The sequence below is a fragment of the Pecten maximus genome, chromosome 10 (assembly GCF_902652985.1).
Source record: "Pecten maximus chromosome 10, xPecMax1.1, whole genome shotgun sequence".
NCBI lineage: Eukaryota > Metazoa > Mollusca > Bivalvia > Pectinida > Pectinidae > Pecten > Pecten maximus.
The window spans coordinates 2993761-3016175 of NC_047024.1; the positions used below are offsets into that span (position 1 = coordinate 2993761).

At 36.4% G+C, this 22415-nt stretch overlaps 1 protein-coding gene across 1 annotated transcript in view; it reads left to right on the forward strand.

Annotated features, from left to right (window-relative positions):
* The window catches only part of LOC117335915 (prolyl 3-hydroxylase 1-like), a 65020-nt gene extending 46517 nt beyond the window's left edge, over positions 1-18503 (forward strand). Inside the window, exons 10-18 of the mRNA XM_033896196.1 lie at positions 1710-1794; positions 2168-2237; positions 4271-4505; positions 4859-4965; positions 8305-8421; positions 13572-13722; positions 16549-16666; positions 17997-18069; positions 18279-18503. Of these exons, the coding sequence (XP_033752087.1) occupies positions 1710-1794; positions 2168-2237; positions 4271-4505; positions 4859-4965; positions 8305-8421; positions 13572-13722; positions 16549-16666; positions 17997-18069; positions 18279-18503 (1181 nt within the window). The remainder of the gene's footprint in view (positions 1-1709; positions 1795-2167; positions 2238-4270; positions 4506-4858; positions 4966-8304; positions 8422-13571; positions 13723-16548; positions 16667-17996; positions 18070-18278) is intronic.
* Positions 18504-22415: the final 3912 nt, after the last annotated feature.

The following is a 22415-nucleotide window of genomic DNA, read 5'->3' on the forward strand; positions in this document are numbered from 1 at the left end:
CCTCTAGGTGAGGTCCCTTGTGTCCCCCAGAGACTTTAGTACTGTTATGTCTGTACCTCTAGGTGAGGTCCCTTGTGTCCCCCAGAGACTTTAGTACTGTTATGTCTGTACCTCTAGGTGAGGTCCCTTGTGTCCCCCAGAGACTTTAGTACTGTTATGTCTGTACCTCTAGGTGAGGTCCCTTGTGTCCCCCAGAGACTTTAGTACTGTTATGTCTGTACCTCTAGGTGAGGTCCCTTGTGTCCCCCAGAGACTTTAGTACTGTTATGTCTGTACCTCTAGGTGAGGTCCCTTGTGTCCCCCAGAGACTTTAGTACTGTTATGTCTGTACCTCTAGGTGAGGTCCCTTGTGTCCCCCAGAGACTTTAGTACTGTTATGTCTGTACCTCTAGGTGAGGTTCCTTGTGTCCCCCAGAGACTTTAGTACTGTTATGTCTGTACCTCTAGGTGAGGTCCCTTGTGTCCCCCAGAGACTTTAGTACTGTTATGTCTGTACCTCTAGGTGAGGTCCCTTGTGTCCCCCAGAGACTTTAGTACTGTTATGTCTGTACCTCTAGGTGAGGTCCCTTGTGTCCCCCAGAGACTTTAGTACTGTTATGTCTGTACCTCTAGGTGAGGTCCCTTGTGTCCCCCAGAGACTTTAGTACTGTTATGTCTGTACCTCTAGGTGAGGTTCCTTGTGTCCCCCAGAGACTTTAGTATTGTTATGTCTGTACCTCTAGGTGAGGTCCCTTGTGTCCCCCAGAGACTTTAGTACTGTTATGTCTGTACCTCTAGGTGAGGTCCCTTGTGTCCCCCAGACACTTTAGTACTGTTATGTCTGTACCTCTAGGTGAGGTCCCTTGTGTCCCCCAGAGACTTTAGTACTGTTATGTCTGTACCTCTAGGTGAGGTCCCTTGTGTCCCCCAGACACTTTAGTACTGTTATGTCTGTACCTCTAGGTGAGGTCCCTTGTGTCCCCCAGAGACTTTAGTACTGTATGTCTGTACCTCTAGGTGAGGTCCCTTGTGTCCCCCAGAGACTTTAGTACTGTTATGTCTGTACCTCTAGGTGAGGTCCCTTGTGTCCCCCAGAGACTTTAGTACTGTTATGTCTGTACCTCTAGGTGAGGTCCCTTGTGTCCCCCAGAGACTTTAGTACTGTTATGTCTGTACCTCTAGGTGAGGTCCCTTGTGTCCCCAGAGACTTTAGTACTGTTATGTCTGTACCTCTAGGTGAGGTCCCTTGTGTCCCCCAGAGACTTTAGTACTGTTATGTCTGTACCTCTAGGTGAGGTCCCTTGTGTCCCCCAGAGACTTTAGTACTGTTATGTCTGTACCTCTAGGTGAGGTCCCTTGTGTCCCCCAGAGACTTTAGTACTGTTATGTCTGTACCTCTAGGTGAGGTCCCTTGTGTCCCCCAGAGACTTTAGTACTGTTATGTCTGTACCTCTAGGTGAGGTCCCTTGTGTCCCCCAGAGACTTTAGTACTGTTATGTCTGTACCTCTAGGTGAGGTTCCTTGTGTCCCCCAGAGACTTTAGTACTGTTATGTCTGTACCTCTAGGTGAGGTCCCTTGTGTCCCCCAGAGACTTAGTACTGTTATGTCTGTACCTCTAGGTGAGGTTCCTTGTGTCCCCCAGAGACTTTAGTACTGTTATGTCTGTACCTCTAGGTGAGGTCCCTTGTGTCCCCCAGAGACTTTAGTACTGTTATGTCTGTACCTCTAGGTGAGGTCCCTTGTGTCCCCCAGGAGACAGGACAGTGTGTGGATGATACGGAAATGTTGGAGGATGACTCACACAATGACTACATGTAAGTCCTCGATATGTTAAACTTAATGTATCAGGAACCCTTACAGAGGGAAACAAGCTTTTCAACATTTGTCTTAATATTTGAGTTCATTAAATTCTCATCAAGGTATTACAGTGAGTTAATTTGGAAGGATTTCATCTTTTTCAGCTGTCTTCCATCTTCTTTAAATTAAAAAAAAAAATTGTCGAAACCATTAGTCAGAATTCAACCAATTTTCTGTGGTAGATAGCTTGAGCCATGTACATCATATTTGGTATAATGAAGTGGCTTGTCATTCTAGGGATGAAGAAAAAAATTGATCTGCATTGTATCTGACTGAATCACTCCAAACACCTATTCCTTTGTAGTGTATAGTTTGTTGTCTGTTCTTTAGGAGTGTGTCTTACCTGACAGACAACGATGACAGTGAAATCTACTTCCTGGACAGGTGGAGGAGGAAACAGGTAAGTCAGATTCCCAAACCAAAATAAGTCAGATTCTCAAACCAAGGTAAGTCAGATTCTCAAACCAAGGTAAGTCAGATTCTCAAACCAAGGTAAGCCAGATTCCCAAACCAAGGTAAGTCAGATTCCCAAACCAAGGTAAGTCAGATTCCCAAACCAAGGTAAGACAGATTCCCAAACCAAGGTAAGTCAGATTCCCAAACCAAGGTAAGTCAGATTCCCAAACCAAGGTAAGTCAGATTCTCAAACCAAGGTAGGTCAGATTCTAAAACCAAGGTAAGTCAGATTCCCAAACCAAGGTAAGTCAGATTCCCAAACCAAGGTATGTCAGATTCCCAAACCAAGGTAGGTCAGATTCCCAAACCAAGGTAAGTTAGATTCCCAAACCAAGGTAAGTCAGATTCCCAAACCAAGGTATGGTCAGATTCCCAAACCAAGGTAAGTCAGATTCCCAAACCAAGGTAAGTCAGATTCCCAAACCAAGGTAGGTCAGATTCACAAACCAAGGTAAGCCAGATTCCCAAACCAAGGTAAGTCAGATTCACAAACCATTGTATGTCAGATTCCCAAACTAAGGTAAGTTAGATTCCCAAACCAAGGTAAGTCAGATTCCCAAACCAAGGTATGTCAGATTCCCAAACCATTGTAAGTCAGATTCTCAAACCAAGGTAAGTCAGATTCTAAAACCAAGGTAGGTTAGATTCCCAAACCAAAATAAGTCAGATTCCCAAACCAAGGTAAGTCAGATTCACAAAACGAGGTAAGTCAGATTCCCAAACCAAGGTATGTCAGATTCACAAACCAAGGTATGTCAGATTCACAAACCAAGGTATGTCAGATTCCCAAACCAAGGTAAGTCAGATTCCCAAACCAAGGTAAGTCAGATTCCCAAACCAAGGTAAGTCAGATTCTCAAACCGAAGTAAGTCAGATTCCCAAACCGAGGTAAGTCAGATTCCCAAACCGAGGTAAGTCAGATTCTAAAACCAAGGTAAGTCCGAGTCCCAAACCAAGGTAAGTCAGATTCCCTAACCAAGGTAAGTCAGATTCCCAAACCAAGGTATGTCAGATTCCTTAACCAAGGTAAGTCAGATTCCCAAACCAAGGTATGTCAGATTCCTTAACCAAGGTAAGTCAGATTCCCAAACCAAGGTAAGTCAGATTCCCAAACCAAGGTAAGTCAGATTCCCAAACCAAGGTATGTCAGATTCCCAAACCAAGGTAAGTCAGATTCCCAAACCAAGGTAATCAGATTCCCAAACCAAGGTAAGTCAGATTCCCAAACCAAGGTATGTCAGATTCCCAAACCAAGGTAAGTCAGATTCCCAAACCAAGGTATGTCAGATTCCTTAACCAAGGTATGTCAGATTCCAAACCAAGGTAAGTCAGATTCCCAAACCATTGTAAGTCAGATTCCCAAACCAAGGTATGTCAGATTCCCAAACCAAGGTATGTCAGATTCCCAAACCAAGGTAAGTCAGATTCCCAAACCAAGGTAAGTCAGATTCTCAAACCGAAGTAAGTCAGATTCCCAAACCAAGGTAAGTCAGATTCCCTAACCAAGGTATGTCAGATTCCTAAACCAAGGCTAGGTATGTAGGTTTGATAACCTGATATATCTATTTTAAATATGTAATGTTTTCACCAGGCCTGGAATTAAACATGATAGTGTCAGGCTTCATGGAATTGGAACCAGGCATACCGACCAGGAGGTAGTGTATTTATCCTGTAATAAGACGGAAGCCATTCATACCTCACCTCTCACTCAAAGTTGTGGGTGGGCTTATTACAGGACAAAAAATGTTTACTGCAATACATATGAATGAGCCTATCACTAGATATAGGCTTACTGCTGGATACCTACAGTGGGTTTATATCGGGACTGTCGTTACTGTAGTACCATCATCAATGTATTGTTAATATCTCTGGTGTTTTGTATGAAGTCAATTATATTTTCAGGAAAAATATGAAATGATATATTGATCAGCAGAATGAAAACACATCCAGATATTTTCTGCCCTTCTTCCCTTCCAGTCTTCGTCCTTGCCCGGTAGTATAAAATGTGGACACTTGGTAGGTTTTGAAGCCTCCGATAGACACGGAATCATTCCATCCAAGACTCAAAGATGTGCTATGGTAATAACGTATACCTCAGACCGTCGTCATGACAACCCCATCATCCGTAAAGCCAAGACCTATCTACTCAGTCTGGAGGACCAAAGATCAGCCATCAATAATTCTGTCATTCTTCAGAAGTTTGAAAAAGAAGGTTAGGTTTTCTCAAGAATGTATGATTCAGTGTATAGTTTAGTACATTTATACTTCATTTGCAACATGCATTAGTTGTCAGGTGACTTTAACGGAGAAGGAAACAACAAATGGTTTATTTCTTTTTTGTGATACATTGTAGATTCTCTTTATATTTCTTTTCCACCAGTTCTGTGATTGTTTATATTGATCCATATTCTAGTCTATAACAGTTTGAAATGGAGTTAAAATCTGAATATTAACTTTGTGTAACTTTTATCTAAATAATAATAGTTTGCTATTACTGTGTGAAATACTTGAACCTAGCTTGATAAATCCAGGTTAACACAGATATCTTTTGCCATTCTCATAAAGGTACAGTAGTTGTCCAGGCTAACGAGGAACTCCATAGAAATGAGCGGGTAATAGCAGACGGTCTGATTGATGAGGAGGCCTGCTCCGCTCTCATTGACCTGGCAAAGGTAACATATCAAAATCTGTAATATGTGTTATTATTACATTGTAACAGAAGTCAGTAATACGTGTTATTACATCGTATCAAAAATCTGGAATGTGTGTTTTTACATCGTAACAGAAGTCTGGAATGTGTGTTATTACATCGTAACAGAAGTCTGGAATATGTGTTATTATACTGTATCAGAAGTCTGGAATATGTGTTATTACATCGTAACAGAAGTCTGTAATATGTGTTATTACATCGTAACAGAAGTCTGGAATGTGTGTTATTACGTCGTAACGGAAGTCTGGAATATGTGTTATTATACTGTATCAGAAGTCTGTAATATATGTTAGTATTATAATAATGTTTTATTATTAGTTAAAGCTCAGACACAGGATATGTCATCTGGATCTCAATTCTTTTTCAGGAAATTCAGACAGTACTGAGATATATGTTACATATGTATATATGTTATATATGTTATATATTTTACAGTGTATAGAAGTTATTTTGAAGTCCTAGAAGTTTGTTAAGGTTTGTTGAGATTTACCAGACATGATTACCTTTAGGGATAGGATGATAAGTTGTGACTCTGTTTCTGATTTTCCTGAAGGAAGGTGTCATTGGTGATGGCTATAAGAAAGCTAGTCCCCACACAAAATGGGAGATATTCAGGGGTCTCAGTGTGACGGTCGCGACTGAGGTATTACTGCACACATGTACGGTGCTTCTGGGTCGGTGGTTCATTATAAGACGGGGCTATACTGTCTGGTGTTGGTTACATCATATCATATTTAGTACAGTTAAAATTTGTTTATCATCAGTCCAAACTGTCAGATTACCTGGGGATTTAGAATGGATTGAAATGCATAATTGTGTTCATTAAGTGTTGATGCGTTCAGAATATGTGTTGATGTGTTCAGTATGTGTGTTGATGTGAACCAATATTTAATAATTCAATATTTGCTGGTTATATGTAGACAGCAGGCGTCCTAATTCAGTATTAACCATAAAAGATGGCGTACTCTTCTTAACATACAATATTCTTTTTAAAAAATCAACATGAACTTTCTCTACAGATTCCGCAGCATTAAAACGCCATGTTTCGCAACCATAATTAAGAACAGAGGATACATAAACATAAAAAACATTCAGTTTAGATTCTACATTGAGGGACAAACTATTACAAATACGTAATGCATTATACATACATTTTCGACCTTGTTCAGTGATTGTTGATTGCGTTTTTGTAAATTTCCAATTAAAGTTAAACAGTACACCAAGATAGGTAAATTTATCAACAATTTCTATTTCATTGTCATTATTAATAAAAAGTCTCATTAACATGTAATTTTCTGCCATTAAGGAATACAATAATTTTTGTTTTCTCAGTATTAACGGTAAGCTGCGCCATTTGTCACTGTACTGTTTTAGAGAGTTTAACATTTTCTGCAAACCAGAAGTAACTTCTGAAAAGAGGACAGTGTCATCTTCATACATTAGAAGGAACAAATTTATATCTTTAGAATAAAGCGTCACAGGAGGTGTTAATAAACTCATTTTCTAAATCATTCACATACATGGAGTAAAGAAAGGGAGATAACCCCTTCCCTTGCATCAAGCCTTGTGAGGTTGAAAAAATGCAGACAGTTAAGATTTGTACCTAACAGGTGTAATAGTTTACCTGTGTAATAATTTACCTGTTGGAGAGTTTACCTGTTGTAATAGTTTACATGTGTGATTGTTTACCTGTGGGATGGATTACCTTTGTGATAAATTACCTGTGTGATAAATTACCTGTGTAATAGATTAACTATGTTAGAGTTTACCAGCGTAAAAGTTTACCTGTGTGAGAGTTTACATGTGTAATAGTTAACATGTGTAATAGTTTACATGTGTAATAGATTACCTGTGTGATAGATTACCTGTTTGATAGATTACCTGTGTGATAGATTACCTGTGTGTTAGATTACCTGTGTGATAGATTACCTGTGTGTTAGATTACCTGTGTAGCAGATTACCTGTGGGATGGATTATCTGTGTAATAGATTACCTGTGTGATAGATTGCCTGTGTTCTAGATTACCTGTGTGGTAGATTACCTGTGTGATAGATTACCTGTGTGATAGATTACCTGTGTGATAAATTACCTGTGTGATAAATTACCTGTGTAATAGATTAACTGTGTTAGAGTTTACCAGCGTAAAAGTTTACCTGTGTGAGAGTTTACATGTGTAATAGTTAACATGTGTAATAGTTTACATGTGTAATAGATTACCTGTGTGATAGATTACCTGTTTGATAGATTACCTGTGTGATAGATTACCTGTGTGTTAGATTACCGGTGTGATAGATTACCTGTGTGTTAGATTACCTGTGTAGCAGATTACCTGTGGGATGGATTATCTGTGTAATAGATTACCTGTGTGATAGATTGCCTGTGTGATAGATTACCTGTGTTCTAGATTACCTGTGTGGTAGATTACCGGTGTGATAGATTACCTGTGTAATAGATTACCTGTGTGATAGATTACCTGTGGGATAGATTACCTGTGTAATAGATTACCTGTGGGATGGATTATCTGTGTGATAGATTACCTGTGTGAAGGTTTACTTGTGTAATAGATTACTTGTGTAATAGATTACCTGTGTAATAGATTGCCTGTGTAATATATTGCCTGTGTGATAGATTACCTGTGTGATAGATAACCTGTGGGATGAATTACCTGCGTGATAGATTACCTGTGTGATAGATTACCTGTGTGATATATTACCTGTGTAATAGATTACCTGTGTGATAGATTACCTGTGTGATAGATAACCTGTGCGATAGATTGCCTGTGCGATAGATTGCCTGTGGGATAGATTACCTGTGTGATAGATTACCTGTGTAATAGATTACCTGTGTAATAGATCACCTGTGTGATAGATTACCTGTGTGATAGATTACCTGGGCAATATATTACCTGTGTGATAGATTACCTGTGTAATAGATTACCTGTGGGATAGATTACCTGTGTAATAGATTACCTGTGGGATGGATTACCTGTGTAATAGATTACCTGTGTGATAGATTACCTGTGTGATAGATTACCTGTGGTTACCTGTATTACTTTTAATACTTATCTATACATGTATATCTTATATAAATCATTTATACACAAGACATCTTCATCTTTTTTCATTGTCTATAGTCTTTGCACTGACACACATATGTAGATTCCACATTGTAGAAATCATAACATACTTATGATTCACAATGACCTGTCATTTAGATGGATCTTACCTTACGTATTGTTTACTTTGGGTATGTTTATATTATAACCTATATTTACTGACATGCATGCGGTTCTCCTCGTTAGAATGGAGGTATAATTGGTGATGGGTACAGCGAGAAAGGCAACTATGAAGCGGTGGCTATATCTCCACATACAGATAATGAGATATTTGAGGGACTCACAATCAGGCGTGCCATCAAGGTTTGTAAAACTATTCCAAAACCTGAAAGTATCTTGTTGTATCTTGTGGTATCTTGTGGTATCATGTAGGATTTATGAAACTTACAGGTTTTAAATTACCTGTATGTATACATTAAATGAATCCAATTAAGATAAATGAAAAAAATTATGTTTATCATATGAAAGAAAAACTGACAAAAACAGCATAGAATACTCAAGTCAAAGATATTCTAAGTAAGGATGAAATTTAATTCAAGCAAAATTAGAAGATGAAAGATTTCTGCCAAATTCACAATAAAAAACAATACGTCTGTCAGTATAACCACCACACAAACAATACGTCTGTCAGTATAACACCACACAAACAATACATCTGTCAGTATAACCACCACACAAACAATACGTCTGTCAGTATAACACCACACAAACAATACGTCTGTCAGTATAACCACCACACAAACAATACATCTGTCAGTATAACCACCACACAAACAATACGTCTGTCAGTATAACCACCACACAAACAATACGTCTGTCAGTATAACACCACACAAACAATACGTCTGTCAGTATAACCACACAAACAATACGTCTGTCAGTATAACCACCACACAAACAATACGTCTGTCAGTATAACTACCACACAAACAATACGTCTGTCAGTATAACCACCACACAAACAATACGTCTGTCAGTATAACCACACACAAACAATACATCTGTCAGTATAACCACCACACAAACAATACGTCTGTCAGTATATACAGTACACAAACAATACGTCTGTCAGTATAACTACCACACAAACAATACATCTGTCAGTATAACCACCACACAAACAATACGTCTGTCAGTATAACTACACAAACAATACGTCTGTCAGTATAACCACCACACAAACAATACGTCTGTCAGTATAACCACCACACAAACAATACGTCTGTCAGTATAACCACCTACACAAACAATACGTCTGTCAGTATAACCACCACACAAACAATACGTCTGTCAGTATAACCACCACAAACAATACCTCTGTCAGTATAACTACTACACAAACAATACCTCTGTCAGTATAACTACTACACAAACAATACCTCTGTCAGTATAACTACTACACAAACAATACCTCTGTCAGTATAACCATGAGGTCTGTCAGTATAACCATGAGGTCTGTCAGTATAACCACCACACAAACAATACGTCTGTCAGTATAACCACCACACAAACAATACCTCTGTCAGTATAACACCACACAAACAATACGTCTGTCAGTATAACCACCACACAAACAATACCTCTGTCAGTATAACTACTACACAAACAATACCTCTGTCAGTATAACTACTACACAAACAATACGTCTGTCAGTATAACCATCACACAAACAATACGTCTGTCGGTATATACAGTACATATACAAAGGATAAAAGCTGGTCTTTAAAGGGAGCTAACTGCATGTTTATATTATTCCATTTCATTGATGGTCAGTATTTTATCCTAGTATATTGTAGATTGGTGGCCAGCAGTTTTTTTCTACCTTACACATCATATTTTGCACTTTCTTTGAATTTCAATTTTTATTTCTAAAGTTAATGATATTGATTAATTTTGATAATTTTATCATATCATATTGTTTTTGTTCTGATAATTGTATTACTTTGCTGAAATGTGTTGTTAACATTACAGTCACACACAAATATATATTACCTGTTGACCTTTATCATTACATAATAATATAGTCATCCCTACCTTGCTGTGATTAATAAATGTTAAATCCTGTTGTTATATTTGTAAATGTTATTAAAATATAAATTACCTAAGATAGTCCTCCTTACATTGCTGTGTTATATATAAATTACATAAGATAGTCCTCCATACATTGCTGTGTTATATATAAATTACATAAGATAGTCCTCCATACATTGCTGTGTTATATATAAATTACATAAGATAATCCTCCTTACATTGCTGTGTTATATATAAATTACATAAGATAGTCCTCCTTACATTGCTGTGTTATATATAAATTACATAAGATAGTCCTCCATACATTGCTGTGTTATATACATAAGTTACATAAGATAGTCCTCCTTACATTGCTGTGTTATATATAAATTACATAAGATAATCCTCCTTACATTGCTGTGTTATATATAAATTACATAAGATAGTCCTCCTTACATTGCTGTGTTATATATAAATTACATAAGATAATCCTCCTTACATTGCTGTGTTATATATAAATTACATAAGATAGTCCTCCTTACATTGCTGTGTTATATATAAATTACATAAGATAATCCTCCTTACATTGCTGTGTTATATATAAATTACATAAGATAGTCCTCCTTACATTGCTGTGTTATATACATAAATTACATAAGATAGTCCTCCTTACATTGCTGTGTTATATATAAATTACATAAGATAGTCCTCCATACATTGCTGTGTTATATACATAAGTTACATAAGATAGTCCTCCATACATTGCTGTGTTATATATAAATTACATAAGATAGTCCTCCTTACATTGCTGTGTTATATACATCAGTTACATAAGATAGTCCTCCTTACATTGCTGTGTTATATATATAAATTACATAAGATAGTCCTCCTTACATTGCTGTGTTATATACATAAATTACATAAGATAGTCCTCCTTACATTGCTGTGTTATATATAAATTACATAAGATAGTCCTCCTTACATTGCTGTGTTATATATAAATTACATAAGATAGTCCTCCTTACATTGCTGTGTTATATACATCAGTTACATAAGATAGTCCTCCTTACATTGCTGTGTTATATATATAAATTACATAAGATAGTCCTCCTTACATTGCTGTGTTATATACATAAATTGCATAAGATAGTCCTCCTTACATTGCTGTGTTATAAATTACATAAGATAGTCCTCCTTACATTGCTGTGTTATATACATAAATTGCATAAGATAGTCCTCCTTACATTGCTGTGTTATATACATAAATTGCATAAGATAGTCCTCCATACATTGCTGTGTTATATACATAAGTTACATAAGATAGTCCTCCTTACATTGCTGTGTTATATACATAAATTGCATAAGATAGTCCTCCATACATTGCTGTGTTATATACATAAATTACATAAGATAGTCCTCCATACATTGCTGTGTTATATATAAATTACATAAGATAGTCCTCCTTACATTGCTGTGTTATATATAAATTACATAAGATAGTCCTCCATACATTGCTGTGTTATATATATAAATTAAATAAGATAGTCCTCCATACATTGCTGTGTTATATATAAATTACATAAGATAATCCTCCTTACATTGCTGTGTTATATACATAAGTTACATAAGATAGTCCTCCTTACATTGCTGTGTTATATACATAAATTGCATAAGATAGTCCTCCATACATTGCTGTGTTATATACATAAGTTACATAAGATAGTCCTCCTTACATTGCTGTGTTATATACATAAATTGCATAAGATAGTCCTCCTTACATTGCTGTGTTATATATATAAATTACATAAGATAATCCTCCTTACATTGCTGTGTTATATACATAAATTGCATAAGATAGTCCTCCATACATTGCTGTGTTATATACATAAATTACATAAGATAGTCCTCCTTACATTGCTGTGTTATATACATAAGTTACATGAGATAGTCCTCCTTACATTGCTGTGTTATATACATAAGTTACATAAGATAGTCCTCCTTACATTGCTGTGTTATATATAAATTACATAAGATAGTCCTCCTTACATTGCTGTGTTATATACATAAGTTACACAAGATAGTCCTCCTTACATTGCTGTGTTATAAATTACATAAGATAGTCCTCCTTACATTGCTGTGTTATATACATAAGTTACATAAGATAGTCCTCCTTACATTGCTGTGTTATATATATAAATTACATAAGATAGTCCTCCATACATTGCTGTGTTATATACATAAGTTACATAAGATAGTCCTCCTTACATTGCTGTGTTATATATAAATTACATAAGATAGTCCTCCTTACATTGCTGTGTTATATACATAAGTTACATAAGATAGTCCTCCTTACATTGCTGTGTTATATACATAAATTACATAAGATAGTCCTCCATACATTGCTGTGTTATATACATAAGTTACATAAGATAATCCTCCTTACATTGCTGTGTTATATACATAAGTTACATAAGATAGTCCTCCTTACATTGCTGTGTTATATATATAAATTACATAAGATAGTCCTCCTTACATTGCTGTGTTATATATATAAATTACATAAGATAGTCCTCCTTACATTGCTGTGTTATATATAAATTACATAAGATAGTCCTCCTTACATTGCTGTGTTATATACATAAGTTACATAAGATAGTCCTCCTTACATTGCTGTGTTATATATATAAATTACATAAGATAGTCCTCCATACATTGCTGTGTTATATACATAAGTTACATAAGATAGTCCTCCTTACATTGCTGTGTTATATATATAAATTACATAAGATAGTCCTCCTTACATTGCTGTGTTATATACATAAGTTACATAAGATAGTCCTTACATTGCTGTGTTATATATAAATTACATAAGATAGTCCTCCTTACATTGCTGTGTTATATATAAATTACATAAGATAGTCCTCCTTACATTGCTGTGTTATATACATAAGTTACATAAGATAGTCCTCCTTACATTGCTGTGTTATATATAAATTACATAAGATAATCCTCCTTACATTGCTGTGTTATATATAAATTACATAAGATAGTCCTTACATTGCTGTGTTATATATAAATTACATAAGATAGTCCTCCTTACATTGCTGTGTTATATACATAAATTACATAAGATAGTCCTCCTTACATTGCTGTGTTATATATATAAATTACATAAGATAGTCCTCCTTACATTGCTGTGTTATATATATAAATTACATAAGATAGTCCTCCTTACATTGCTGTGTTATATACATAAATTACATAAGATAGTCCTCCATACATTGCTGTGTTATATATGTAAATTACATAAGATAGTCCTCCTTACATTGCTGTGTTATATATGTAAATTACATATGATAGTCCTCCATGCATTGCTGTGTTATATATGTAAATTACATAAGATAGTCCTCCATACATTGCTGTGTTATATATGTAAATTACAGCTGGTAAAGACTGGAGCAGTGAGTAAAGAATCTGTGGAGCTTTATCTTAGTGCCAGTGAACGCAGTCGTCTGTTTGTGGAGAAGTTCTTCAATCTCACCAAGCCACTCTACTTTGACTTCACTCATCTCGTGTGTCGCACTGCTGTAGAAGGTACGATAAAGAGTAGGAAAAAAGGAACTTAAATTTATAGCTCTGTCAAACATTTATCTCCACAATTAAACATGGATAATATTACTATTTAACATAAATAATATTACATTTTCAACATAAATGATATTACAATTAAACATGAATAATATTACCACCATGTTTTTTCTCTGCCTGAACAATGTTGTTATTTAGGTTAATATGTATAACTGTCCTTTTGGAAGGCTCACCACTGGAATGTATTCCCTATAGAATTCCGGTTGATGTATCCATTTATATTATCAAACATAAACAACATGAGTCGTATAAATGGTTGTTAGTCTAGTTAAAACAGAACAAACCTCAAATGGTTGTTAATCTAGTTAAAACAGGACAAATCTCAAATGGTTGTTAGTCTAGTTAAAACAGGACAATCCTCAAATGGTTGTTAATCTAGTTAAAACAGAACAAACCTCAAATGGTTGTTATTGTAGTTAAAACAGGACAATCCTCAAATGGTTGTTATTGTAGTTAAAACAGGACAATCCTCAAATGGTTGTTAATCTAGTTAAAACAGAACAAACCTCAAATGGTTGTTATTGTAGTTAAAACAGGACAAACCTCAAATGGTTGTTAATCTAGTTAAAACAGGACAATCCTCAAATGGTTGTTAATCTAGTTAAAACAGAACAAACCTCAAATGGTTGTTAATCTAGTTAAAACAGGACAAACCTCAAATGGTTGTTAATCTAGTTAAAACAGGACAAACCTCAAATGGTTGTTAATCTAGTTAAAACAGGACAATCCTCAAATGGTTGTTAATCTAGTTAAAACAGGACAAACCTCAAATGATTGTTATTGTAGTTAAAACAGGACAAACCTCAAATGGTTGTTAATCTAGTTAAAACAGGACAATCCTCAAATGGTTGTTAATCTAGTTAAAACAGGACAATCCTCAAATGGTTGTTAATCTAGTTAAAACAGGACAAACCTCAAATGATTGTTATTGTAGTTAAAACAGGACAAACCTCAAATGGTTGTTAATCTAGTTAAAACAGGACAATCCTCAAATGGTTGTTAATCTAGTTAAAACAGGACAATCCTCAAATGGTTGTTAATCTAGTTAAAACAGGACAAACCTCAAATGGTTGTTAATCTAGTTAAAACAGGACAATCCTCAAATGGTTGTTAATCTAGTTAAAACAGGACAATCCTCAAATGGTTGTTAATCTAGTTAAAACAGGACAATCCTCAAATGGTTGTTAATCTAGTTAAAACAGGACAATCCTCAAATGGTTGTTATTGTAGTTAAAACAGGACAAACCTCAAATGATTGTTATTGTAGTTAAAACAGGACAAACCTCAAATGGTTGTTAATCTAGTTAAAACAGGACAATCCTCAAATGGTTGTTAATCTAGTTAAAACAGGACAAACCTCAAATGATTGTTATTGTAGTTAAAACAGGACAAACCTCAAATGGTTGTTTATCTAGTTAAAACAGGACAAACCTCAAATGGTTGTTAATCTAGTTAAAACAGGACAAACCTCAAATGGTTGTTATTGTAGTTAAAACAGGACAAACCTCAAATGGTTGTTAATCTAGTTAAAACAGGACAATCCTCAAATGGTTGTTAATCTAGTTAAAACAGAACAAACCTCAAATGGTTGTTATTGTAGTTAAAACAGGATAAACCTCAAATGGTTGTTAATCTAGTTAAAACAGGACAAACCTCAAATGGTTGTTAATCTAGTTAAAACAGAACAAACCTCAAATGGTTGTTAATCTAGTTAAAACAGGACAATCCTCAAATGGTTGTTAATCTAGTTAAAACAGGACAAACCTCAAATGGTTGTTATTGTAGTTAAAACAGGACAAACCTCAAATGGTTGTTATTGTAGTTAAAACAGGACAAACCTCAAATGGTTGTTAATCTAGTTAAAACAGGACAATCCTCAAATGGTTGTTAATCTAGTTAAAACAGAACAAACCTCAAATGGTTGTTATTGTAGTTAAAACAGGATAAACCTCAAATGGTTGTTAATCTAGTTAAAACAGGACAAACCTCAAATGGTTGTTAATCTAGTTAAAACAGAACAAACCTCAAATGGTTGTTAATCTAGTTAAAACAGGACAATCCTCAAATGGTTGTTAATCTAGTTAAAACAGGACAAACCTCAAATGGTTGTTATTGTAGTTAAAACAGGACAAACCTCAAATGGTTGTTAATCTAGTTAAAACAGGATAAACCTCAAATGGTTGTTAATCTAGTTAAAACAGGACAATCCTCAAATGGTTGTTATTTTAGTTAAAACAGAACAAACCTCACCTGAAGCTCTTTGAGAACATAGCCTGTTGGTTTGTCACTTTAGAGAGGGGAGAGGTGTAATGATCCAATACAAAGGTAGAAATGTCATTATGGTGAGGGAAAATTGGGGGTTTGTAGAAAATTATCCTTGAAAGGAAAGGTGTAAAAATAAAACAAAAAAATCAGTTGATACCGGGGGACATTACATCTGTACAGTTGCAGGAGCCGCGGTGGCTGAGTGGTTAAGGTGTCCCGACACTTTATCACTAGCCCTCCACATCTGGGTTGCGAGTTCGAAACCTACGTGGTGCAGTTGCCAGGTACTGAACGTAGGCCAGTGGTTTTTCTCCGGGTACTCCGGCTTTCCTCCATCTCCAAAACCTGGCACGTCCTTAAATGACCCTAGCTGTTAATAGGCGTTAAACAAAAACAAACCAAACCAAACTGTACAGTTGCAGTTATATAATTAACTGCCTGGGAGCTTTGCACCTTGTAGTTACACCTATGTAATTAGTTACCTGTTATATTATTTTCATGGTATAGGTGTACAGACTGGACGGACAGATCCCAGCCACCCTGTCCACGGTGACAACTGTCAGCTAAACCTTCAGGACGGCACCTGTAAACGTTCCTTTCCTGCCTTCGTCCAGCGTGATTACAGGTAAGTTGTTCACCTGTCATACCTCGTCCAGCGTGATTACAGGTAAGTTGTTCACCTGTCATACCTCGTCATGTGATTACAGGTAAGTTGTTCACCTGTCATACCTCGTCATGTGATTACAGGTAAGTTGTCCACCTGTCATACCTCGTCCAGCGTGATTACAGGTAAGTTGTCCACCTGTCATACCTCGTCCAGCTTGATTACAGGTAAGTTGTTCACTTGTCATACCTCGTCCAGCGTGATTACAGGTAAGTTGTCCACCTGTCATACCTCGTCCAGCGTGATTACAGGTAAGTTGTTCGCCTGTCATACCTCGTCATGTGATTACAGGTAAGTAGTTCACATGTCATACCTCGTCCAGCGTGATAACAGGTAAGTTGTTCACCTGTCATACCTCGTCCAGTGTGATTACAGGTAAGTTGTTCACCTGTCATGCCTGGTCCAGTGTGATTACAGGTAAATTGTTCACATGTCATACCTCTTCCAGCGTGATTACAGGTAAGTTATTCACCTGTCATACCTCGTCCAGCGTGATTACAGGTAAGTTGTCCACCTGTCATACCTCGTCATGTGATTACAGGTAAGTTGTACACCTGTCATACCTCGTCCAGTGTAATTACAGGTAAGTAGTTCACATGTCATACCTGGTCCAGTGTGATTACAGGTAAGTTGTTCACCCGTCATACCTGGTCCAGTGTGATTACAGGTAAGTTGTTCACCTGTCATACCTCGTCATGTGATTACAGGTAAGTTGTTCGCCTGTCATACCTCGTCATGTGATTACAGGTAAGTAGTTCACATGTCATACCTCGTCCAGCGTGATTACAGGTAAGTTGTTCACCTGTCATACCTGGTCCAGTGTGATTACAGGTAAGTTGTTCACATGTCATACCTCGTCCAGTGTGATTACAGGTAAGTTGTTCATCTGTCATACCTCGTCCAGTGTAATTACAGGTAAGTAGTTCACATGTCATACCTCGTCCAGTGTGATTACAGGTAAGTTGTTCACCTGTCATACCTCGTCATGTGATTACAGGTAAGTTGTTCACCTGTCATACCTCGTCATGTGATTACAGGTAAGTTGTTCACCTGTCATACCTCGTCTAGTGCGATTACAGGTAAGTTGTTCACCTATCATACTTCATCCAGCGTGATTACAGGTAAGTTGTTCACCTGTCATACCTCGTCCAGTGTGATTACAGGTAAGTTGTTCACCTGTCATACCTCGTCCAGCGTGATTACAGCTAAGTTGTTCATCTGTCATACCTCATTAAAATACTGAACAATTAAGGTTTCATTTTGTTAGCTCTGAAAAATTTAATCCTTTCAGTGCCGTCATGTATCTGAATGAAGAGTTTGAAGGTGGAGAATTTTTCTTTGCTCATTCCAACACAAGTGCTGATGTAAGTACAGATAGTGGAGACTAGTACAGGCATATCCTGGTATAGTTATATATATTTATAAATTTCGTCTGAATCAGTTAAAGTTTCTAAAACATTATTGTACAATGTTTTTTTTCCCCTATTAAGAATGTGAACTTGATATATAACAGAGAATAAGGAGTATTGACTACTCGATATTGTTATATCTGTGGTATCATTATCTCGTACAGGTTACTCTCAAACCTAAATGTGGACGAATTGTTGGTTTTAATGCTGCACATCTCCATGGGGTGAATAGCGTGACAAAAGGCCAGAGGTGTGCTGTGGCTATGTGGTATACACTGGACCCTAACTACAAAGAATTAGCGAGGACTCAAGCTCATAAAGTTCTCACAAGTCTGTCGGCCTCCCAGGAAAACATTGAGGGGAGCCACACAGCGGACATCTGTCCATGAAGAGTTATAGCTCTTGTTTTGATCTTGTTTGAATATTGAAGTCTTTCAAAATTATTTTTGTATGATTAGTGGAGTTCGTCCTCATCACAGTGATATGAGAATATTTTTTGATGATAATATTTTGATGTTAATGTCCAGATGTTGTTGAAAATAATTGAACTTGAATATATTTTTACATGAATTCAACATTTCTAACGCGTATGTACAAGCCTCTATCTGTAATAATGTGTACATGTCATCCTTGATAGCCATAACTCTAGTCGTCATAGCATGGGAATTGTTTTTTTTCTTCTTTTCTCTGACTTTCAATATGTAGAAATACAAGGTATCCAGTGTAAACATAGAGAGATAAGAATGATTTTAATTGAGTTAACATATAAAACAACTTACCTGGTATTCTTGTTTCCAAGCTATCATAACTACGCTTTGTCAGTGATGGAGCACCTTATACAGTGTACACAGTATATTGAAATGTTTGATGCAAAATGCAGAAAATTGTACAAGGGCCTTTAAGGAGATTGGTTGATACTTGAGATGGAGAGTCGGGTGTATTTTAAAATCTATACTTTAGAAAAAAGTTGTTTTTTCTTCCATATTTTTCTATATTTGGCAGTTAGATTTATTTATACACATTTGTACTATGTTTTATTAACCATTTATATAGATATTATATTTTGCCATATCTACAACAGTGCCATAAATATACATTATACATTTTATGAGGGACATGTGCATAATATAAACAGATCAATCCACAACACTTACAAAGTCTGTATTTCTCCACAAGTATCCGTGATTTTGTCCCAGATTGTTAATTAAATGATTTATGAGTTTTGATAGAGAGAGGGTACATGAATGAATTATGAGGCTCCTCTCTGTCAATACTAAGTACACAAAGTACCTTAACAATGTTTATGGCATCTTCTCACATCATTGTAGACTGTCATTAAAAGACTGAAACAGCCTCATAAATAATGACAGGTCAGGTGACAGTATGTGTGATGAGGAGGGAGTTATAGATGTAATAAATGCCATGGTTACTGTCACAAACCCAGGTCTTACAAATGGACAATATGTTTTATAGTATTGCCTAATGTGGAAAAACAAAACCGTGAGTATATACAGGTCGTTATCAAATTACAGAGACTCGCTATATTTTGACTCGTTTTCAATTGTGAAAGTTAACCATTCACTTAATTTTATATTGTTTTGTTCTCATGATATGTCTCATTCAATTATTACAATTCAATATTGGTTACTTTTTGGTACATTATGATTTTTTTAATTGGTCTGTGTTCTATGGAAGAGAGATCTGCTAATATTGGTTACGTACATAGTTTTTTTTTATTCAATCTTTGGAAGAGCGATCTGCTATATCTTCACACACTTTCTGACTGGCAGTCTCATTATCTTTACAAGGCATTAATGAATACCAGGATCCAACAATTTGGTGTACCTTGTATTTATTTTTGTACCTTGTTTGTTTTTGCTTATTTTATGTAATATTATGTATTTTTTAGTTAGTTGCTATCAATAAAAATAGAGAAAATTAACTTAATAGAAATAAATCGAAAAAAAAGGAACTGGACGAAATTTTGATTTCCAAAAGCAAATTAACTTTATAGAAATGATGATACCTGCTGAGTGGACAAAGGTTTGTGTCTCAATCTCTCACTTTTACCCCATTCTCTGTAGACTAAACAAACCCAGCCAGCTCACTCAATCTCTCGATGGCTGTCATTTTACCTTGTTCTCTGTAGACTAAACAAACCCAGCCCGCTCACTCAATCTCTCGATGGCTGTCATTTTACCCCATTCTCTGTAGACTAAACAAACCCAGCCAGCTCACTCAATCTCTCGATGGCTGTCATTTTACCCCATTCTCTGTAGACTAAACAAACCCAGCCCGCTCTCTCAATCTCTCGATGGCTGTCATTTTACCCTGTTCCCTGTAGACTAAACAAACCCAGCCAGCTCACTCAATCTCTCGATGGCTGTCATTTTACCCTGTTCCCTGTAGACTAAACAAACCCAGCCCGCTTTTTCAATCTCTTACATGGCTGTCATTTTACCTTGTTCTCTGTAGACTAAACAAACCCAGCCCTCCACTCAATCTCTCGATGGCTGTCATTTTACCTTGTTCTCTGTAGACTAAACAAACCCAGCCCGCTCACTCAATCTCTCGATGGCTGTCATTTTACCTTGTTCTCTGTAGACTAAACAAACCCAGCCCTCCACTCAATCTCTCGATGGCTGTCATTTTACCTTGTTCTCTGTAGACTAAACAAACCCAGCCCGCTCACTCAATCTCTCGATGGCTGTCATTTTACCTTGTTCTCTGTAGACTAAACAAACCCAGCCCGCTCACTCAATCTCTCGATGGCTGTCATTTTACCCCATTCTCTGTAGACTAAACAAACCCAGCCAGCTCACTCAATCTCTCGATGGCTGTCATTTTACCCCATTCTCTGTAGACTAAACAAACCCAGCCCGCTCTCTCAATCTCTCGATGGCTGTCATTTTACCCTGTTCCCTGTAGACTAAACAAACCCAGCCAGCTCACTCAATCTCTCGATGGCTGTCATTTTACCCTGTTCCCTGTAGACTAAACAAACCCAGCCCGCTTTTTCAATCTCTTACATGGCTGTCATTTTACCTTGTTCTCTGTAGACTAAACAAACCCAGCCCTCCACTCAATCTCTCGATGGCTGTCATTTTACCTTGTTCTCTGTAGACTAAACAAACCCAGCCCGCTCACTCAATCTCTCGATGGCTGTCATTTTACCTTGTTCTCTGTAGACTAAACAAACCCAGCCCGCTCTCTCAATCTCTCGATGGCTGTCATTTTACCCCATTCTCTGTAGACTAAACAAACCCAGCCCGCTCTCTCAATCTCTTACATGGCTGTCATTTCTACATGTGTATTTGTTCAGTTATTACCCTGTTGTATGTCTTATATAATGTTCCGTTGTAGTTTATGTATTTTTTTAGATTCTGTTCAGTGTTGTATATTTTTTTTTAAGTTTGATGTGAATGAGGTTGATGTATTTTTAAAAAAATCTTTTATTTACTCATTAATTGTATGTATAACAGAACATACCTTGATATCAAAGATGATATTTTACATCAATAATTAGCTGGTATTTTTTTCAAACTTTTACAAAAGGGATTTAATGATATTGAATTGTATGAAATCGCTATGGTGATACAGACCTATGACAATCGTGTCTCATCACTACCAAATCCTGTCCCCCCTAAGAATAATTACTATGTATAATATAATTTAATTGTTTGAATATTAACGGGAACAATTTATTTAGGATGTGATTAATGACAAAATCCTCAATTTGCTATACAAGCAAGTATAAAGTTTTTTACTCTATACGAATATTTATACCAGGAATAGTCGCATGATTTTTAATTTTGCTTGTGATGTAAAGTATAACTGGTTTGACTAATAAATTTTTATTGTTTTTTATCCAAACTATAAGATATATATACAGTGATGTCATGTACTTATTAAGTATTAACACAACAATCAAGACTTTTAACCTATAGTTTACCTATATATATATTTACATTTTTAATATTCTCATTGTTTAATTCATTTTACACTTCCTCATGTGGACTTCTATCATATTATTGATTGTATTTGATTCAGGTATGGTCTCTTTTTGTGTGTAGGTCACCGAATAGTCGAAGGCATCTCATGTTACCCTTCACCCGTCCGTCACAGGACAGGAAATACCCTTCACCCGTCCGTCACAGGACAGGAAATACCCTTCACCCGTCCGTCACAGGACAGGAAATACCCTTCACCCGTCCGTCACAGGACAGGAAATACCCTTCACCCGTCCGTCACAGGACAGGAAATACCCTTCACCCGTCCGTCACAGGACAGGAAATACCCTT